Raw genomic sequence first — 17,463 nt, forward strand, 5'->3', positions numbered from 1 at the left:
TCCAGTTATTCATTCTGTTTATTGAATTGGAAAGAAAGGGAATACAAATATTTGTTAAGTGCTGTGCACCAACATGGAAAAGTGTCATTTTTTTAAAAACCCCAATAAAAACAAAATCAGGAATTAATGTAGTTTGAATTGAACATTGAGATGTTTAATATACTACATATTTATAAAATTAAAAAGTTATGGTGTTCTGTAAATAATTAGTAAAAACAAGTGAAAATAAATATGGAGACCCAAAGTTCTTATGTTTTAATGTAATAGACTAAAGAAATTTAAAGCTACTTAATATAATCCAAGAGGAGAGTAACAAAAATCCAGGAAGTTTAAGAACGCAATCCTTTGAAACATTTAATATCAGTCCATAGCAAATAGTCATTACATACCAAAAGCTCTAAGTGTTAACTAGTTCCACCACAACTCCATATAAATCTTGACAATTTAGAAATTTGAGAACAATAAAAGTTCTTTTCTTGATCTCTACAGCTTGGTTTGTAAGTACATAACATGCTTTGAGGATCCGTTTCTTCCTCATACATTTTCAAGGAGCCAGTAACTTTTTCCATCTGTGCCAAGAAGTGTTAAGAATTAAATCTAGTACATTTATCCTAACAATGAAACACTTAAAAGATGGGGCACACTGAATTTCAAATTTATAAAAATATATTGGTATTAACCAAAATCTTAAAGTTAGACAATTCACATACGCACAACATGACTTAAAGTATGCAGTAAAACATGACATGTACCTAGAACAATTGGTTCCATGACTGTTTGTGTTTCACGCACACACATTCATACCACCCACACATACACACACTTTGCTGAATCTAGATCCTCCAAAGTCAGCAAAGAGGAAATAGGTTTTCTAGTTTGTGTTCCAGCAACTAGAGCAGCTACTGCAGACAACACTGCACAAATCACTTAAGTCCACCCTGTTCAAAAAGTGTCAAAGTGTTTCCAAAATTCTAATGTCTGTCAAATGAGCAATTTGTTCTATGGCAGCTGAAAATGGACTCAAGCCAATGCAATATATATTTTAATCATATATGATTGATACTCCAGTTTAACAGTTCACTTGAAATGCATCAAATTGAGGCAACGTGTGCTTTGGGGTATTGACAAAGGGCACCAAGTCCTACTGAAAACTGGGTCTTTTTCCCTTCTGTTCCTACCCCAAAATTATAAACTAGACATTCTTCTGCTGTTAACTAAAAAAAAATACAAGAACTCTCTTTCCTCCAATATATTTATTGCCAGCATAGGACTGGTAAGAGAAAATATTTTAACTTAAAGCCTTTTTTTCCTTTGGGGTGGAAGATTTATTTATTTTTTAGTTAAGATGGCACTAAACACCTAGCATTAAATTAAGTTACATTCAACAATTAATCTGCTTGGAAGCCATAAAGAGATTATTGGCAAAAGTTGGGTCGTTTTCCATCTCTGATGTCATTAAAATTTCTCTTATACTCCCCTAATTCAAAAATGAAAAAGTTAAAGCAAGGGAAGTAAGTCACATATTTCCAAGGCTATTTTAAGGACTGTGTAAAAATTAAATTGTTTCCTATTTTGTGCTCCTACTTTCAAAATGACTTACCTGAAAAGTTCAGAAGCATTGTGGCAAGATATTGTAGTGATTTATAGCTGGTGTGCATTTTTTTTGGAATTGATGGGTACAAACACCTAAGGCAAAATTCAAACTATTATATTTTTTTCCCTCGTGATCTTAGCTCAAGGTAACATATGGTCAGCAATTAGATAGTGTGCCAAGATTTACAGCCAGAAGTAGAAATGTTATCTAATATATATGAAAATGAAGGTTACAGATACACCTATTCTGTGTCTTCTTATTGTAATAATATAGTTATGGTTATTACAAATGTGAATTGCTTCTCAGTCCGTATGTTAGAAAAAATGAGGATGCTCACCTGTTTAGTGCATCCACAAAGAATCCTAGCAGGGTTAATACAGTCCGTTAACTTTGCTGCTGAAAATATTGACTTGGGGGGTGTGGCTGAGTGTGTTATACATAATAGAAGGCTGTGCCAGACAGTAGAAGTTAATTACATCATCTGAAAATTTTCCACTTAAAAAGTTGCATTGCCTGCATTATGCAACCAATTATAGAAGTGGCACTTGCAAAACAAGCTTCTTTCAGCCCAACACTCTTCAAGTGCTCTTTATTTACGTTGTTTTTACATCCAGGGATTCCTTAATATATGTGCAGCAGTGTATTCCTTTCAGTGTTCTTAATTTAGCTTCCCACAGGTATTTTACATTTCAAAAGTAGCAAAATCAGTGGCTCAAAATTTATTAACTGGGATGGGAGCTAAGAATTCTTAACTACAAGCACCAGACTGAATATAGAAATCAAGAAGTGCAAATCAAACAAATGCATGTTAGATCATTTCATCCTTGATTTCCACTCCAATCTCCTAGGGTAGTTTTAGAAAGCAGTACCAACACCATGTGAATACAATAGAGTGGTAAGATTTTTTAAAGATACGGAATGGGAGTATCTGCAAAAAATGTTACACAGGCTTAAAGGCAGAGTATAAGAAGCCTGTAAGATGGAAAAATTGTGCCAAATAAAATATGCGTGAATGGACAAGAATATCAAATGTAATTTAGACTTCTGCATAAAGCTGAAACCTGTCAATTTAAGATGGGCCAAAGTATGGATGAAAATTTCTTCACTGCTCTTAAATCCATTATGTAAGAGGATGAAAGAGAAAGGCATTCTGTTTAAAGATTTCTCTGTAAATCTGGTCACCATTTTAGTGATTTTTTTGATTATGAAAATAGTGTTCTGTGTTTGTTCAGAGAGAACTGGATTACTACATCAAGGAACAGAAATATCACCTATTCTTGCTTTGGTGATATTTAAAGAAATCCTAATGGGAATCTGATCAGATCAAAAGGTGCTGAAGGGGAAATATCGCAAGTCCAAGTTAAGGGATAAACACAAGTGCAGCGGATGTAACTCTAAGTCCTTAACCACAGAATCTGTGTGTTTAAAAACAAACAAACAAACAAAAATGCACAAGAAAGGCTATTTCCTTCTGATCCTGTGTCTGTCTTCTCCTGAAGTCAAAGACATCTTTCCATCTCTGAGTTCCTATTTTAGCTGGTGCCACAAGCATGTGTGTATTTGTTCTTTTTATTAAGAGTTACTTTCTTTTCTGTTTTTACACTTTAAAATGCCCCTAAGTGCATTTTTGCCCTTTAACTAGAAGGGAGAAATTCTGAAATCAACAGTTAAGTAGGGCAAACATCAGGCTGGCTTCCTTTTATGTGTCATTTGCACACAGGACCCATACCTAATGCCAGGCAACTGACACCAGCACCTCAGAAAATGTCCTGGAGGGAGAGTGTAATATAAAAATTGTACAATGTGTATAGTTTACTCACAGGAGACAATCAACTCTTTAATTTTCGATGATACTGCTACCAGTACTACTCTCATTTTGAAATAAGAATCATTGCACAAGTTAAGGCCAATTTGGAATTTTCATTTATTAACTTCAGAACTTACATTGTAATAGTTTAGTTGGCGATTCTGAAAGCTCTCAAATCGTTTTGTTGGTAAACAAAGTTTCTTTTTTTAAAATACTTTATATAGTCTGTGTAAAACTCCTGTCAGCCAAATTACACAACACTCCAGAGGAGCACCACTTATACTGCATTAACTTGTAGATGACACTTTTTAAGCTGGTTTAAATTCCAAATGTATACAAATGAAGTCATTTGAATGCTATAAATAATTTATTTTTTTTTAAAAATTGTGCTGTTAACCCCTTTATAGGTCAACAAGCTATGTGAAAAGTACAAAACCTTTTTGTCAAGTGTGATACTGAGAGTGCTTTAAATGTCATTCACTGGTTTAACATCTGGGTTTAGATACACTGCGCAATGGGCAAGGCTAGAATCCATGAACCAAGCTGCAAAGATCTCAAGCTAAATAAGGCGGAGAGACTCAGAGAAACAAGAGAAGGAAATACTTTCCTATCCAACATGTACTCTTCAGACTAAAGCACTCTTTCTATCAAGCCTTCTAAACTGTTAAATAAAAGGTTTTCCAAACAAGCATTTAAACTTCATTACACAGAAGAGCAACAAGAACAGTAGTCTGCCTGACAAAATGGCAGAAGGGAAAAATGTATATACGGAGTTCAATGGTTAGCCTGAATGTAGCACAGTTCTTCACAACCGATGGGGGGTTACTTCAACATGGTGTCCAACAACGTTCTAACGACGTGCTTCATCTCAACTGTTTACTATGAAGCAAGGTGGTAAAATGTTTGGCCCCAGTCGGGCTTCAGAAATGGTTCTTTTTCATGACGAGCATGTCTGTCCAGCTATCAATCATGTTTTGTTTGCACCAAATCCCAAGCCATTTAAAATACGACTAAATTTAATTTAAACAGAAGTCGTCTGCTCCAAATTCACCATCAACTATCCATGCTACTGCATTCCTCTAATGGGAAAAAGATGAAATGTAAAAGAAAAGTATTAAGTCTTTATAATAACTGTTCACCTCAGATGTTATATACAGATATATACAGATATTTGTGCAAAGCAATTAATTCATTCACAGCAACTACAGTCACCATTCTACTATCCAAGCAGAGAATTGTATGCTGCTTTCATAACTAAGTTTCAAGCACAGTCTGCAATGTATGCTAGGAATAGTATGGAAAAGTGCCTGTTATCAGGAGACAAGGTCTTTTGCATTCAAAAAGAAAAAAGTAGACTGCAGCAAGACTGAATTGAAACTTCCCTTGCAGGAACATGCAACTGTTAAAATACAGCTGAATAATGTGATAAATTCCATCAACTGTAGTTCAAAGGGTTTAAGAACCCAGAAACATACAGGAAAATCACTTTGGGATATTCATACAGTTTAAGAGTTGCTAGTCCATGAGACTTTAAACTGGAGGTACCCATGGGGGCTGAAGACACCAGACTGTGGGCAAATTCAGCAGACAAGTTGCTTATAAACAATTTCACTTTTGAATAATGATAGAATATTTATTCAGAAATATAAGCTGCCCTAGAAAGTGCTTACTAAAACCAAATCAAACATTTTGACAAGAGACTGAAAAGAGTTTACAAACTGGAAGTTTAACTAAATTCATATTTACTGTTTAAAAACAGTGTGTAATTTTCTACTTATTGCTTATTAGAAAATGTGCCATCATTTGCATCATTGCAACTTGCCATCATTTGCAACTTTTTAACTTAGAGCAATTTTTTTAAATTTAGGACTCACAAATTAGAAAAGAATGTATCTAACACAGAATTAAACATTTAGAAAATAAAGGGGTAAGGTTCCACATCCAGTTAAACCTATCATAGGGACACAAGACAAAGAGATGCCAGCAGAAACTAGAACCACAGTAAATGTGTTGTCAGCTACTTAGAAAAATCTAAGGCACAACTTAGACCAGTCATCACATCAAGGCAGACGTATCTTCGCAATGAAGTGCCCAAAACTCCTTGGTGTGCAGAGGCATCCAACAATGGTATGTGCATAAGTTAACCTTATGTAAACAGACAAAGAATGGCTGAGGCTATGGGGAAGGAAGAACATGCTGTAGCACTCTTCTCCCAAAGGCAGCCTTCGTGGATCAAAAGTCATCCATCCATATGACACTCTTACATAACTCAGAGGGCAGCGTTAGTGAGAAAAGCTGCAGGTGCAGCTGCTACTCTGGTAAAATGAGGTGTGACATGGAATGGCCAAGGCAAATGTTGTGCTTCATGAGCTGTGGCTCTACATGCTACAGTTGCTCTTCAGGTGTAGATGAGCTTTATGTGGACCACCTAGGAAAGTACTAAGGAAGGTGTTCTAGCTTGCTTGTGCTGCGCATTAGGCTTGAAATCTAGTGTAAAGCCATCCTGTAGGAATTACAAGAGCTACTTTATGCCACTGGTATTTGACTGCCTTACCCCTAGACTATCTAATGAAGGCTTTCCACATGGTCCTCCATGTGAGAATGGTGTATGGCTTCCTGGAAGACATAAAGGTCTGGATCACCTCTTCTCTCTATCAGAGCTGTAGGGAATCTATCCTTCTCTAATATCAAGCAGGTAGGCACAGCCAAGTAGGACACTGATGCAGTGTGGAACACTATGCCATAAGGTTTCTTGCCATAGGGGAAGAACTTCCAAGAATCAGTGTGTGGTCACAAGAAGGATACAACAATGACTACAAACTGTTCTACTCTGACCTGATATGTGGCTATTAGAGCTATGCAAGGACAAGCATACAAGAACTTCCTCAGCTTGGGGGAGCTTAAGGTATCTATGGCCTCTGTCTTGCTTGTCAGGTATCTAGCTGGGGATGTGGAGTTGTCTGGATGGCCAAAGCATTTCTACAGAGCACAGATGTTGAACCTTAGGCCATAAGACAATCAAGCCTGCCTTGGGTCCCAACTCCAGGCCTCTGGGGTTTTCTAGATGGTCTCATCCCCATCCCCACAACTTCTAATCATTTGGTGGTTTCTTGGTTTTCTTCTAATTCTAGAAGTTTGAAATACTGCCAAGGCTTCACTGTGAGCAATAAGAGGTTTAAGCTTAAACATGTTGATATTTTTAGTATCCTGCCCCTGCATTGCCGCCTTCATTCCCGACCACCACAAGAATGCAGTCCAGAGAGCTACTCTGAAATTGACTCTCAAAGTAAAGCAAGAAACACAGTACACTGAAACTTCACTCCCTTCAGTCCAATTAGTTAGTCATTATACCAAGAATCCCCTTGATGTGCTGGATGGAGATTGAAAGGAAACTGATCTCCTTGTAAAACAGCATGTTTTCTGCCTCCTGCTGAAGTCAAGAGAACCTAGTGCTATCCTCTAAGTTGAGTTGTGTTTTAGTGGAGATTTTGTTGACCCTAAGTCATTATTTTATTGAACAAGGACTGCTAAGATAAAACTATATGAAGCAACTCATTAATGGCCAGAGAGAAGATAGACACTGTACTGTAAGAGATAGTTGGAAGGAGAAAAGTATTGGGGAGAGATTTGAACAGAGGTCATAGTGAAGCTATCTAGGCCACACAATCCCTGCTTTTCCTGGAAAGATTGTTGGATGCCTCCTCAAACCAAACTAAGAACTGTGCACATCACCATGAGCTTATTGGAAGAAAAAAAATGAATATAAACAAAGTGAATATGAAAATAAAGTAACAATCTCACAAGCTTCAACTTCTATAAAATTATATTTTATTTACCTTCAATATCCTGGTTGTCTACAAAAGGTGCTGGTCCCCATATTCTAACAGTGCCATCGTCAGAGGCGCTGGCCATCATGGATGGAATTTGTGGGTTCCAGCTCACACAGTTGACTGTACGTGTGTGCCCCGTCAGCTCCGCAATTGGCAGCTCACTACGTTTGTGCCAAATATATACTTTGTGATCTAAGACAGATAGGTTTGAAAAACCATGAGGACTGTCCTAAACTTCAAAATATGATTTACATATAATATGGCACTGAACCATGTTTTGATTGTTTCCAAGTTAAAATTCCATGCATGTTCAAGAACTGAAGTCTGCTGAATGGTGAATCCAACAGCTTCAACAATCCCATATTTAAACTAAGAGCAAGTACAAACCTTGTCTGCAAGATGAATATATTTGCATTTAACTGGAAAAATATTATATATTGAGAGGGCTTTATATTATCTGACTAGAAGGTGGTTTGGGTGTTCCTTCCTCTGCCAACACTTCTACATATGTCAAGAATAGAAACAAGCCCTAGGCTCATCCCCCATATTCTATTTCTGACAACCCCTATGAGTAGTGCAGAAAATTCCCAAGCTGCCATTTGAGTGCAGGGTTCCATCCAAGCCTAGAAAGTGAAACCCCTTTTATTGAATAGTTTCATGGAAGATTCTGCATTCAATTAACTTTGGTGTTCCTTTATACAAGGATTGACTGCTGCATTATAAAGACAGGGAAGAAGGTAAGCATGGCGAGGCAAGCGTGGTCTTGATCCCACCACATGCAGAAGCAAGGGAAAGGATGAAGTAACCCCCACGTAGCCGCACAGTTGCCTTATGTATCCTATCCTATCAGAACAAATTCTATCAAGATATTTTTGAACAACAAATTATCAGTTCCAAAGGCTTGAAGTAAGACTGATTTACACTCCCAGTTTCATTTTAGTTAGGTGTATACGTATAATGAAGTTAGTACAAGAGCTCACACAAAAACCTGTATACTTCTGAACAGCAGCAGTGTGACATGGAACAACTTTGTACCATCATTGCTTCTATCACTGGGCAGGCATCAGTAATGGTGAACTGCAGATCATACAGAGATGGTTCCATGTCAGATGTGCAACTGTCTGCATTACTAAAAACCAAAGGTCACAGTGACTGGCTTAACATGAGATTTTTGCTGAATACTAACATTCTATAGTAACAAGCTTGTGGCCTCTACTTAAATGCGTGATCAGATAGAAGTATCTACAAGAAAAAAAAAGTCAAAATATACAAGAGTAACTTTAAAAAATACCAGCATTCTCCCTGGTTGCACTTTTGGCAGTGACTCTGGGTCTAAAATGTTATAGTCTGTTCCCAACCCTTACAAGTCATGCTATAACCTACTTGTTAAATTAACTCATATTAAAATTTTAAACACTCAAACTGCTACGGCGTCTAAATGGCATCAGACACACCTGCTTTTGTTTTCATTTTCAAGCTCTCAATCTAAGCTAACCATACTATATACTCTGTGTAGTTCAAAGTCATCAAAGTATTCACCTTAACACTAAGCACTTACTCTTAAGAGGAGAACTGTTTTGGCTATTATACACTTAACTACACAGACTTAGATGTGATTTTTACTCCCAGGGCAGACACTTTGATGTTTGGGGCTGGTAGGTGAAAAGCCTACCTAGCTGAGAACATACCTTTACATTTAAGAGGTTATGACATTTAAATCTGTTACTTTTTTTGTACATAGAGACTTTCACAGCAGCCATATTTGCAACAATTCAGTGCAAAGAGGCAACAGCCTCAGGCAGTCCGAATCTAAATAAGGTGCCATCAGCTTCAACTACAGCTGGGTAGTTTTTAGACACTGAAAATGAAAAAAATAAAAAGCTGTTCTAAGTTGACCTGGATAAATTAATCTGCACATTCATGTCAAACAAACAGTAGGCTGTAACTAAGTGACTTGTCCATGCTGTCCTGAGTGGTGCATAGACTGATACACCAAGAGTCAATACAGTTGACTAGACATTCCTTAACCAGAAACTGTTTGGAGGGGGACAGGGTTAAATGCATGCATAAGGATTGATGCAACTATTTACAATGGCAATGCACTGAAGATACAAGGTACAATAAAGGTGCTGTTCTCAGGTGAAACACTCACTGGTTAAAGGTAAAGAAACATTCCTTCAATATTTATTTATTTTTTGAGAGCCCACCTATGATTGCCCTTCTGTTCAGCCCAAAACCATATTCTCTTCAGGTCCGTGAGCCACAGGAATGCTGCTGCCCACACCATATTAATCACTACTACCACCAGTACAGAGAGAGATCCTGAGAGTGAATCAGCACCCTTAATGCCTAGAAAAGCTACCGAACAAGCCACTTGTACAACTTACAAAAATTTAAAACCCCTATGTATTTCAGGTTGCTCATAGTCCAAGTTATGGGAAATGACAAATCTCCTGCAGAACACAAGACTTGTTTCTCTTACCATAATTACTTATGATTGAGGTAACAGAACTCGTATGGATTTACATAACCACACCTACCTTTGAAAAACAACCCTCTACAAGTGAAGGTTGTTACATCACCAGAAAGTCCAAAACTATTCCAGTATGTCACGCTCAGCCTACCAAAAATACAGTCATAGCTATCAACGGAACATACATCCTATGATCTAATCCACCATTCTCTGAATCAGAGTCATTTCCTTTCAGTAAGCAAAGAGATACCTCATATGGAATTACTGTAAATAACTTAGCTATTTAAAATGGAGAAAATAAAAATATAACAATACCTATGTAGTAAGTATGAGCTTGAACACAAGTGTGCGCGCACACATACACAGATCTCTTTAAAAAAAATAACTGTTACCTTCACTGCCACTAGCGATGAAGTCTTCATTATGACCACCAAAACATGAATGAATCGTGTAAAACCCTTGTGTAACACCTTGGTATTTTCTCACTAGAACTCTGTCTTGCAAATCCCATAAATGAACTCCCTGAGAAGAAAGAATATGGTGGAGATAATTTACTATAACAGTAGCTTTCCCATGGTTTGGTTTCACTATGTACAGAATTACTAAAAGTGGGAGGGTGGTGCAGGAAAGCCCTGTTACGTGAGCTGCTTTCCAATTGCACAACTTTAAAATTCAAAACTTCAGTTCTGCACACCACTTCCACCTTTAGAGACACTTACTACATTCCTGATTTATAGGTACATTCTTTGGAAAGCCACTTACTCATAAATTTGATTCAACTAGATTCCAAAAGCATTCATAATTAAATGCCAACAATTTTTATCTATTCAAATGTACAGAATTTGCCTATTTGGAAATCATTCTGGGTTAGCAAATTTCATTTGGTCTCAGATGTCTGTATGCAACAATATAAAACAGTTCTAAATGACTTCATTTAGGACACAGTCCTGTGCATGTTTAGAAAGAACGCAGTCTTTCAAGTCCCAGCATTCTCTAGAAGTTAAGATTTTTTCTGTCTAAGCATGCACAGACAGGAGCCCTTAGGTGGTGGAGGTCATGCCTTCTCCTATGGCTAGGGTGGCAGGACTTGCTCAATAAAAGAGACATATGGTAAATGTCAGAGGTTTGAGAGCCACAAGTGCACAACGTGAGGTGGCAAGTGGCAATCAGGTGCCCATGGGCAGCTGCAGTGGAAGGCAAGCAGCCAGTCACAAAACAAACTCAAAAGAGCTACATGTTGCTCCCAAGCCTTGGTTTGTTCATGCCATCATATAGAATTAAGTGATACCAACAAGCCTCATCTTCTGTAAGCTACTCATTTATTCTGCTTTTGGGGCAACAACTTATGTCTCTGAGCTGTTTACAACAAAGATAAAAACAAAACAGAAAACAAAACAAATAAAAAGCAATATAAAAAACTACAAAACACAGTACCCCAACATTAAATACAGTTCAATTAAAACAGAGGTTCAGATAACCTAAGTTATTTAAAAGACTGAGCTAAACAAAAAATTAACAAACTGAAATAGGCTGATTTAATACATGTATTATGGTACATGTAATGGGTAATAAATATATTATGATGTAAATGTATTCAGTGTTCAGCCTTTTAAATAAAAAAGCTAGGTGTAATCACCCAAGCCTGAGCTACTCACCTAAGTCTCCACGTCCCTATGCTCCAAACCATTTTTTTTAATACTAGTACTCCTCTCCTGCTCCTAGAAGGCAAGGGTGGGAGAAATACATGGACAATGCTATGTAGCACTATTGACTCTCTTTGTCTCTCCCAGAACTACAAACTTTATGAATTAGAGGGAAAACACAGCAATCATAGTGGTGTAATGGAGAGCAGGCTTGTATTCTCATTTATTTCCTTGACATGGAGAGAAAAAGAGAAGAAAATAGCTACTCAATCCCACTGTGCTAGCTAAACCTGGACAACAGAGCAAAGGTAGGTGAAAGTTCACCCTTCACATGACTTAAGGGGAAAAAAAAGCATTTGGGAGAGGTTTTTTAAAATTGGTAAGTGACTCTTACATGACTGCTACAGGCCAACTTTTCTTAGAGAGAAACAATACTATTTTTTAAAAACTGAATCTACTTACCTGAGTTGCAACATTTAACAAAGCTAACCGGCCATTTTTTGAAATAGTAAAAGACATAATTGGATGATCTTCTTGTACTCTGAAAATAAACAACAACGTTAGAGACATAACTGTGAATAAGTGTATTTCTACACAATTTAACTGCAATCTCAGCATCTTTTATGATTAGTGCCTTGCAGGCACAGATGTCCTAATTAGGTCTGCACTAACATATGTCCATCAGGAGTATTTTTAGAAAAGCATCATTTCAGAACTGGCACATGAACTCAGGAGTCATGTGGAATTTTAAGTCATTCAACTCCGTTTCATAATTTGGCCTTGGTATTAGTTCATCAAGATGAACAGTAAGAAGTAGTTACATGTTCCTGTCCGTAAGGTCCTCAAAATTATAGCCCCGAATTCGCTGATGTGTGTCTGACGCCAATACAGTCTTCCCGTCACTCAAGCACCACAGACACTGAACTCTCACACCTTCCCAGGAGTCAAGGAGATTACCATCTAAATCCTAAACAGGAAATAAATGAAGTCAAGTAATTAGAAATTCTATCTTCATTTAAAACAACTGGCAACATGAAACAATACTACTGTATCCCCAAGTCAGATCCAGAAGGGGAAAATGAGCTATATACAGAAAGAGAAAGTAGATTTGATGGGTAGAATCCGACTTTCTCTTCCTCTTCCCTTCCCCACAAGCCTCTACGCTCAAGTGAAATCTGCTCTGGAAAGGGACCTCCTCCATGTGCCCAGGCTTTAGGAAGGTGTGAAAGATTTCAGTGGGGGAATTGGAATCTAGTACAGAAAGATACTGTTCTGATCCACCCTCAAGTGGCTGAACACTGAACAAACTGAATAGGCACTATGCCTCAGGTATTTTCAGCCTACTGATTTGAGAAACAGAATAAAAAGGCCCACCCACTAGGAGGAGAGCTTTGAGAATATCCTCCACTGACAGAAAGACAAACAAGCAGGTCATAGATCAAATCAAGCTAGAACTTGCCTTGGAAACAAAAATGACAAAATTGAGGCTGTCATATTTTGGGCATATCATGAGAAGGCAAGACTCACTTAAGACGACAATAATACTAGGGAGAAGGAAAACAAGAAGGGGAAGACCAAATATGAGATGGATCAATTCCATAAAGGAAACCGCACTCTTGAGTTTGCAAGAGCTGAGCAGGGATGTCAAGGACAGGTCATTTTGGACTGCACTCATTCACAGGGTAACCTAAGGTGGAGATGACTTGACAACATGTAATAACAACAATTAGACGGAGGACTTTTAGTAAACCAAATCACAACCATCTTTCATGCATTACTTGGCCTATTGGCCCTACTGATTTCCTTTCTACAAACATATCATAGAATCATAGAATAATAGAGTTGGAAGGGGCCATGAAGGTCATCGAGTCCATCCCCCTGCTGTTGCAGGACACCATGTTACACCATCCCACTCAGATGGCTGTCCAGTTTCTTTTTGAATGTCTCTAGTGTGGGAGAGCCCACCACTTCTCTAGGCAGCTGGTCCCACTGTCGTATTGCTCTGACAGTGAGAACGCTTTTCCTGATGTCCAGCCTGAATCTGGGTTGTTGCAACTTGAATTGATTATTCCGTGTCCTACACTCTGGCATTAGCGAGAAGAGATCTTGACCTTCCTCTTTGTGACAGCTTTTGAGGTATTTATAGAGGGATATCATGCCACCCCCCCCCCAGTCTTCTCTTCTCAAGGCTGAACATGCCCAGTTCCCGCAGTCTCTCCTCATAGGGCAGTGTTTCTAAACCCTGGATCATTTTTGTTGCCTTCTGCTGGACCCTTTCTAAGTTACCTGCAACTTTTTTAAATCTTGGTGCCCAGAACTAGACAAAGTATTTCAGGTCAAGTCTGAATAGCGAGGAGTATAGAGGAACTACTACTGTTTGTGATTTGAAGTAATACTTCTGTTAATGCATCCCAAAATAGCATTTGCCCTTTTGGCAGCTACATTGCATTGCTGGCTCATGTTTAGCCTATTATCCACAATTACTCAGAGAGCTTTTTCTTTTTCAGTTCTGCTGAGCCATGTATTCCCTTTTCTTGTATCGATGCCTTTGGTTTCTTTTTCCTAGGTGGAAGGCTTGGCACTTGTCCTTACTGAATCTCATTCTGTTGCTTTCAGTCCAGTATTCAAGTTTATCAAGATTGCCCTGGATCTTTATTTTGTCTTCTAGGATGTTTGCTATTCCACCCAGTTATGCATCGTCTGTGAATATGATTATCTTTCCTTGTCCTTCCTCAACCAAATAAGTAACAATGTTGAAGAGCACTGGGCCCAGGACTAAACCCTGTGGCACCCCACTAGTTACCTCCCTCCAGTTTGAGAAGGTGCCATTGATGAGCACTCTTTGTGTCTGATTCAGCAGCCACCTAAGTTTTTCCATCTAATCCAGTTTTTGCTAATTTGCTTGTCAGATTGTTGTGTGGCACTATGTTGAAAGCTTTACTAAAGTCTAGGTAGATTATGTCCACAGTGTTCCCTTTGTCCATTTGAGAGGTTACCCAGTCAAAAAATGAGTCTGACAGGATTTATTTTTAATAAATCCATGCTGGCTTCTATTAATCACTGCATTTTCTTCAAGAGGCAATTAAGGATAAAATTTCATGTGTTTATAAAAATAAACTAATAAACTAAAGCATATGCCACAATAACTGGGTTAATGAGTCCTAAGTTTCAGAAACTTATTGCCTTTTGTATTATTCACCCTACCCCGCAAAAGGATTACTTACACACTGGTAAAACTGTCCACGCTGTCCTCCTGTCACAAAACGTTTTCCATCTGGATTCCAGGCCACACTTGTTAAACTATCTTCATGAGACTGACTCATCTTTGTCCTCAGCTCCCCTGTCTGTAGATAAAGTTTTATATATAGATATAGCTAAACTTATACATCTTTTAAATGTTTTAAAAATATGAGCAATGTGTATGGAAAACTATTAATATTAATAATGTCCATTCATTAATAGTTACTTAAATGCTTATCTTGCCACATAAACTGAAAAAGGTCTCAAGGCACTTTAAGCCAAGTATGCCAACCATGACAATATTAATGGCATACTGACAGTTTTGCTTAACTTTTAATACGTATTTAGGAAAAGGCCATCTCTCAAAGATCTATTGAAGTGTTTCTCAACTGGTCTCCTGGGCAGGATGGAAATAGCTTGTGGACAGCCTTAAAGGAAGGGCACTATTACTAATGAAAATGTCCTTCTCCTCTTCTGCCTAAAAAGAAAGGGATTTCATAATCTTTTTTTATGATTTTGGCATATAGGGACTGGTAAGGGAAAAGGCATTCATCTAGATAACTAGGGCCCAGGCCATTTAGGGCTTTTAAATCAAATGCAGCATCTTGAAACTCTGATAAATTGCATTTTCATTTAACTGAAGGATCTGAACAAAGATGCCCAATGGACAACAGAGTACAGAAGCTGAGGATTAACATTATTAACATACATATCACAGTGGCCAGGCCATCCTTTTCTAGGAGCATCCTTAGCTGGGAGATCAGCTAGGGTAACAAAGCACTTTTGGCCTACCGCTGTTAACTGCAGCACTGCTAACAAACTGTGCACCAAATGTTTCAGGGAAAATGTGATTCTCACCCTCAACAAGGGAATCACCAACTCCTCCAGGTTAGCCAGACTTCCCACCATTAAAAGCATTGCTTTTTCTTAATTGAGCTTCAATGTATGTAATTTATCCAGTATACAGAAACATGATATGTCTAACAGGCTAGGATGCGGCTATAAACTAGTTGGTCCTGAGATAATGCAGAACATTTTATTTAAGCTAAATTTAATCCTTGCACTATCAGCTATGTAAAAAGTTGAGCTTTAAACAATATTTATAGAGTTCTTCACCTAAAGAAACAATGAAAATTTGTTGAAAGGGTCATCAAGTTGGAACAGGATAAAATGTATTACCCATCTTAAATTAAAACAAAACAAAAACAAAACTTCTGTCTGACAAAAATAAATTTAAAACATTTATATAACTTTCTATATATGGTTTTATAATCTATAATCGTCACACAATCTGTAGTGTGCCTGCTACTATCTAAACAGATAAAGCAAACATGTAAAATACACAGAGGGGAAATATACACTGCATACAACACTGAAGCAAACAAAAATGTGGTTTTCTTTTATTCCTTTCATTTTAGTTGAAACTGAAGCATTTGCCATATATCTGCGTTTACATTAGAAGAACAATTAAGTGTTTTATACTGAACCAACAAAGGCCCCTGAGAAAAGGATCCAAACATGTTTCAGTGTAGGTTAACATGATCCAAGATTAAAAGCAGCTATTGGTGGCATCACTGGAATACTACTGGTAATAAAGAGCAAACAGAAACCATTGTTCCATGTAAGCAACTGCAGTTTGTGAACAGATTTCAATCTCCAAACTAAAATGGGAATCTTCTTCAAAAATAGCAATTATCTAAGCACTTATGACTGCACTAATGAATAGGAGATACTAACAAAGAAAATTCATACTCATCTCATTTTTGAAACTTTAGTATCAATAATCCTTACTTGTACATTCCAGAGCCAAAGCTCAGAGCAGTCATCTGGGCCACATGCAACAAGATAATTGTCGTCTGGACTCCAAGCAATGTAGGAAACACCATATGCATGGCCTTCCAGTGTCTTCAGCAGTTTTAGCTGATGCGTATCCTTTCAAAAAGATAAAATATTCATTCCCTAACTATCAGGGTAGTTGGTAAGATTTGCACAGTTTTAAGCAGTTAGCTTTGTAGTCCCTTCTCTCCCCACCTCTTCCCCAAGCTAGTTTACAAAGCAGTAAATTAATGACTAGAATTCAGATACTCCATGTCCTCACTTCCACTTACCTTATAGTGGACACACACAAACACTTCTTGCTACTTGACAGAACAAATACTAAGAGAGGCTATACCAGGGCAAACCAAAATAGATTTTAGGAGCAGAAATTACCTCCTTGCTCAAGTTCAACAACTTTATCTGAAATTAATTTATGAAAAGCAAAATACTCTCAAATACAAGAGAGTACAGAGAGTAGTGGCAGTAGGATTTCAAAATGGGAGAACTGCTGAAAAGTAAAGAAGCTTTAGCATACTGCCTAGAAAATGTAAATAGCCACTCTGATACAGACAAAGGCAATTTAACTTATCAGCAGAATTACAAGAAAGAAGAAAGTGGTCGTTGATAATAATTAATATCACATTGCATTTATATCCCACCTTTCTTCCATAAGCAAGGAACTCAAGGTGATTTACAAGATTTGCCCTACTCTTGATTCTGTCCTCTCAACAACACTGTGAGATAGATTAGGCTGAAAGTCACTCATCTAGTGGACTTCATGGCTGAGTGGGGACGAGAACCGAGAACCTCTGAGTTCCAGTCCACCGATCTTAACCATTACACCATACTGGCTCTTAAAAGTAAAATTTTACTTAACTGTACCATGGCAGCAAAGGAACACTTTGGGACATTTTAATAGTAATTTTATATTTTATATTTATTTTATATTGTTAATTTTAATTTTATATTGTTATTTTTGTATTTTATTGTGTTTAAGCTGCCCCGAGGCTTCGGCAAGGGGCGGCATAGAAATGTTCTAATAAATAAATAAAATAAAT

At 37.6% G+C, this 17,463-nt stretch overlaps 1 protein-coding gene across 2 annotated transcripts in view; it reads right to left on the minus strand.

Annotated features, from left to right (window-relative positions):
* The window catches only part of WDR26 (WD repeat domain 26), a 36,133-nt gene continuing 18,670 nt past the window's right edge, over positions 1 to 17,463 (minus strand). The window contains exons 8-14 of one of the 2 annotated variants that reach the window (XM_044433722.1): positions 16,379 to 16,519; positions 14,572 to 14,691; positions 12,169 to 12,314; positions 11,810 to 11,888; positions 10,097 to 10,226; positions 7,238 to 7,423; positions 1 to 4,480 (exon numbers count right to left, since the gene is read on the minus strand). In XM_044433722.1, coding sequence (XP_044289657.1) covers positions 4,455 to 4,480; positions 7,238 to 7,423; positions 10,097 to 10,226; positions 11,810 to 11,888; positions 12,169 to 12,314; positions 14,572 to 14,691; positions 16,379 to 16,519 — 828 coding nt within the window. In that variant the 3' untranslated portion in view covers positions 1 to 4,454. Of the gene's footprint in view, positions 4,481 to 7,237; positions 7,424 to 8,973; positions 9,090 to 10,096; positions 10,227 to 11,809; positions 11,889 to 12,168; positions 12,315 to 14,571; positions 14,692 to 16,378; positions 16,520 to 17,463 lie in introns of those variants that run through there. The other variant, XM_044433647.1, reaches the window with a different exon arrangement.

The sequence above is a fragment of the Varanus komodoensis genome, unplaced genomic scaffold, assembly GCF_004798865.1.
Source record: "Varanus komodoensis strain SLA01 unplaced genomic scaffold, ASM479886v1 scaffold1, whole genome shotgun sequence".
NCBI classification, from domain to species: domain Eukaryota; kingdom Metazoa; phylum Chordata; class Lepidosauria; order Squamata; family Varanidae; genus Varanus; species Varanus komodoensis.